At 42.6% G+C, this 4,223-nt stretch overlaps 1 protein-coding gene across 1 annotated transcript in view; it reads left to right on the top strand.

Moving 5' to 3' along the window:
* The first annotated feature begins 1,605 nt into the window (after positions 1-1,605).
* Positions 1,606-4,223, top strand: part of mtrex (Mtr4 exosome RNA helicase) — a 44,521-nt gene continuing 41,903 nt past the window's right edge. The window contains exons 1-3 of the mRNA XM_003216182.4: positions 1,606-1,771; positions 2,076-2,213; positions 3,912-3,978. Of these exons, the coding sequence (XP_003216230.4) occupies positions 1,647-1,771; positions 2,076-2,213; positions 3,912-3,978 (330 nt within the window). The 5' untranslated portion in view covers positions 1,606-1,646. The remainder of the gene's footprint in view (positions 1,772-2,075; positions 2,214-3,911; positions 3,979-4,223) is intronic.

Here is a 4,223-nt window from a genome sequence, read left to right as displayed (position 1 = left end):
ACATCCGGGTATCTGGACGAGCGCCTTTCCGATTGGTCTACCCGCAGAGGCGGGCACGCACGACGCCTGACGCCTTCGAGCACCGCTTCCGCCCACAGTTGTCATAGCACTGTCAGCCTTTCTCTTCATCAATGCAGTTTCATACCGCTTTAACTGCCAAGGCACAATGGTATAGAATCATGGGGGTTGCACTTTGCAGCCTCATCACACTAGAGTAGTGGTTCTCAACCTGTGGGTCCCCAGATGTTTTGGCCTTCAACTCCAAGAAATCCCAACAGCTGGGTTTTTTTTTCATGTCAGGAGCGACTTGAGAAACTGCAAGTCGCTTCTGGTGTGAGAGAATTGGCTGTCTGCAAGGACGTTGCCCAGGGGACGCCCGGATTTTTCAAATGTTTTTATCATCCTTGTGGGAGGCTTCTCTCATGACCCCGCATGGAGCTGGAGCTGATAGAGGGAGCTCATCTGAGCTCCTCTTGAGTTGGATTCAAACTGGCAACCATCAGGTCAGCAACCAAACCTACCAGTCATCAGTTCTGCGTCACTGTGCCACATGCAGATCGAGACATGGACAAACTATTTACTTTTTTAACAACAGCAGCGAGAATAGTATTTGCCAAAAGCTGGAAGCTGGAAACTACTCCTGATATGAAAGATCGGATTATCAAAATTATGGATATAAAAGACATGGATAAGTTAACATTTTTATTAAAAGAAAATAGTGGCAGTGGATTGAAAAAGACAGATTGGCCATTTTTAGAAAATTATCTTAAGAAATATTAAAGATATAAGCGGGAAAGAATTTATATTTAGTTTCTATAATGACTTTGATAAGATGCTGTTTTACAGGAGTAAGAGCGGAAGTCATCGAATACCCCCTTCCTGATTGTGTGTGAGGATTTTTCTTCTTTTTTTTCTTCTTTTTTTTCTTTATATATTTTTTTCTTATTGTATTTCATACTTTCCTATACATTTATTGTTCCCCCACTTTCATGTAAACATTTGTATGTTTTCGAACTGCTAAGTTGGCAGAAGATTGGGGCTAACAGTGGGAGTTCACCCTGCTCCACGGATTCAAACCACCGACCTTTTGGTCAGCAGCTCAGTGGTTTAACCCACTGCACCACCGAGGGGCTCCCTAACCAGTACCAGAATTTAAAAACTCTAAAATCAGGACAGTAAATAAAGAACACTCAGAAAACAGGAGAATTCCAGACAGGAAACAATCAGGGCCAGCTAACACGTGCTAACAAAGGATTCCCCCAGGCAATAAGCAGCCAGTCCTTGAACCTGGAAGGCAATTCAATAATAATCAAGGTGACAATTGCTACATTAACACCTTCTTCAAACAGACAAGAGTTCTTTCTCCCACTCTGAACTTTCCACAGTTATATAAATACAATAATAACTTTATTTGTAGGTCGCTCTATCTCCTCTACCGTAGGATGTTAGGAATTGTGGGAGTTGAAGTCCAAAACACCTGGAGGACCCAAGTTTGCCCATGCCTGGTCTATGGGCTCTTGTCTCTATGGTGATGTTTAATGAATACCGGAAGTCCAGATGGCTTGCCGCGCGATAGCTTTTTTAACTCTATGTGCTTGCGCGCGGGGCATGGTGGGGGAAGCGGCGGAAAGCGCCTGCGAGGAAAGATGGCGGACGCCTTCGGGGACGATCTGTTCAGCGTGTTCGAGGAAGATGCCTCCGCCTCGGCCGCCACCTCGAAGAAGACGAAGGGAGCCCCCGAGCCAGCCGCTGGCCCCGTGGGCACAGCTGGGTGAGGAATCGGGGAAAGATGGGCCGGGGGAGGCGGGACTGAGGAGGGAGCGGCTGCCTTGTTCCTGAAGGCCTTGCAGGCGTTGAGCAGGCGGCCTCAATTTAGGCCTTCCCTCCAGACGTTTTGGACTCCAACTCCCACAATTCCTAACAGCCGGTAGGCTGTTAGGAATTGTGGGAGTTGGAGTCCAAAACGTCTGGAGGGCCGAATTTTGCCCATGACTGGACTAGTGGGAATTAACACCTGTTTTGCTTGGTTCATGCTTATTTATTCGAAATCACCTTTTTTGATGTTTGGATTTCAGAAAGCGACCAGAGGGCAAATCCGCAGCGCCTGCTAAATTTCCAGCAAAAATAAAACGAGAGGAAGAGGCTGATAATGGAGACATTGCAGTCTTGGGGAAGAAACCAAAGTTGGATGATTTTACTGCGGAAGATATCAAGTAAGAATTAACTTTTTACATGGGTTTATTTCGGAATGCAGTCCAACATAAATGGACCGGCAGGACATTGGATAAGCAAATATGTTGGATAATAAGGAGGGATTAAGGAAAAGCCTATTAAAAATCAAATTAGATTATGATTTTACAAATTAAGCACAATGAAGTAACACATCATGTTATACAACAAATTTGACAGAAAAAGCAGTTCAATGCGCAGTAATGCTATGTAGTAATTACTGTATTTACGAATTTAGCACCAAAATATCACAATGTATTGAAAACATTGACTACAAAAATGTGTTGGATAATCCAGAACGTTGGATAAGCGAGTGTTGGATAAGTGAGAGACTACTGTAGTTACAAGGGCGGAACAGTGCATATAGCAGGCATGGGCAAACTTTGACCCAAGTTTGCCCATGCCTGCTATATCGGAATGTGTTGTCGAAGGCTTTCATGGCCGGGATCACAGGATTGTTGTTTGTTTTTCGGGCTGTTTGGTCATGTTCCAGAAGTATTCTCTCCTGACGTTTCACCCACATCTATGGCAGGCATCCTCAGAGGTTGTGGTCACAACCTCTGAGGATGCCTGCCATAGATGTGGGTGAAACATCAGGAGAAAATACTTCTAGAACATGGCCATACAGCCTGGAAAACAGACAACAACCCTATATCGGAATGGTTGCTGTTTGGTAACTGTATGAAGAAAAATGCAGTAAAGGCCATTATTTTGGAAGAGGAGTATTATAAATATTTCTGTGTATTTAAGCCCTTTTAACCAATATTTTAAAGAAGGGAAGTGAAAAAGCTTGACATCACAACCCTTTCAGGATATCTTGGGACCCTTCTACACATCCACCCAGAATATCAAGGCAGATAATTCATAATATCTGCTTTGAACTGGGTTATCTGAGTCCACACTGCCCTATAACCCAGTTCATTTTGGATTTTATACAGCTGTGTGGAAGAGGCCTAAGTCTATACATAGGACTGTTCTGCCAAAGTCGTGAAGGATTGAACCAGCAGTTGAAAGAAACCATTCTAGTCAGCCTCTAAGGAGGACTGTAGAAATGCAATAATAAAAAGTAATCAAAGAATACTATTTTCATTGAATATTAATACTTCTAGCACCAAGCAGACATTATACATGAGTACCCCGAAGTAATAAATTCTGTATTCTAGTGTAATATCCTGCATTTAGCAAACAGTATAATATGGAAAAGAAATCATGCAGATAGGAAAGGTCACAGGCCCTATATCCCAGGATCCGATCCCAGGTTTTCTGTTTAAACTGGATTATGAGTCTTCACTGCCAGATAATCTTGGATGAACAGAAAACCCGGGATCAGATCCTGGGGTATAGGGCCTTCTGTCCTTTTCTTTTAGCAAAAGAACTCTGATGTCTGAGAAGAAAGTCCCTTCCTTGTTTGTCTGGGGGCCTCTTGCTGAACTGTGCTGCCACTACTAACTAGATTTGTCCTTTAAGATGAAATTACTAATTCTCAAACCTGTCTCTCCTAGCCAAGATTTTAGAGAATTATATTCCTTTATTCTCTTTCTGAAACTCCTGGCTTTGACGTAGGGAACTTGATTGCTCCATCCTTGTTGTTGCTGTGCTTCAACAAATTCTAGAACTATATTCTGCTTTAGCTACTATGTTTGTAACTGTTTGCAAGAACTAATTCATAGTTTTATTTTCAGTTTGACCGACCTGATGCCGAAAGTAAAGGTGCAGGCAGTAGAAACTGTTGAAGGCTGTACTCATGAGGTAAGTGTAAAATTGATGGTGATGTTCCATTTTTCTCCAGACCTGGAGCCCAACAACAACATAGGACCAGACTCCTTCACAGTAATTTTCAGCAATTTGTTGACCTGAAGTGCATTCAGAGGAACTGTCAAGTTCACATGAAAAATAACAATTGATTCCATTTACTACTTCATCGAATTAGCTTCTACTGATTAACAGGCAAAAAAAACTGAGATGACTTCAACTTTTAAAGAATTTTGTTTCTG

The sequence above is a fragment of the Anolis carolinensis genome, chromosome 2 (assembly GCF_035594765.1).
Source record: "Anolis carolinensis isolate JA03-04 chromosome 2, rAnoCar3.1.pri, whole genome shotgun sequence".
Classification (NCBI taxonomy): Eukaryota; Metazoa; Chordata; class Lepidosauria; order Squamata; family Dactyloidae; genus Anolis; species Anolis carolinensis.
Note: the sequence above shows the minus strand (reverse complement) of the source record. Positions and strands in the feature narration are given on the sequence as shown.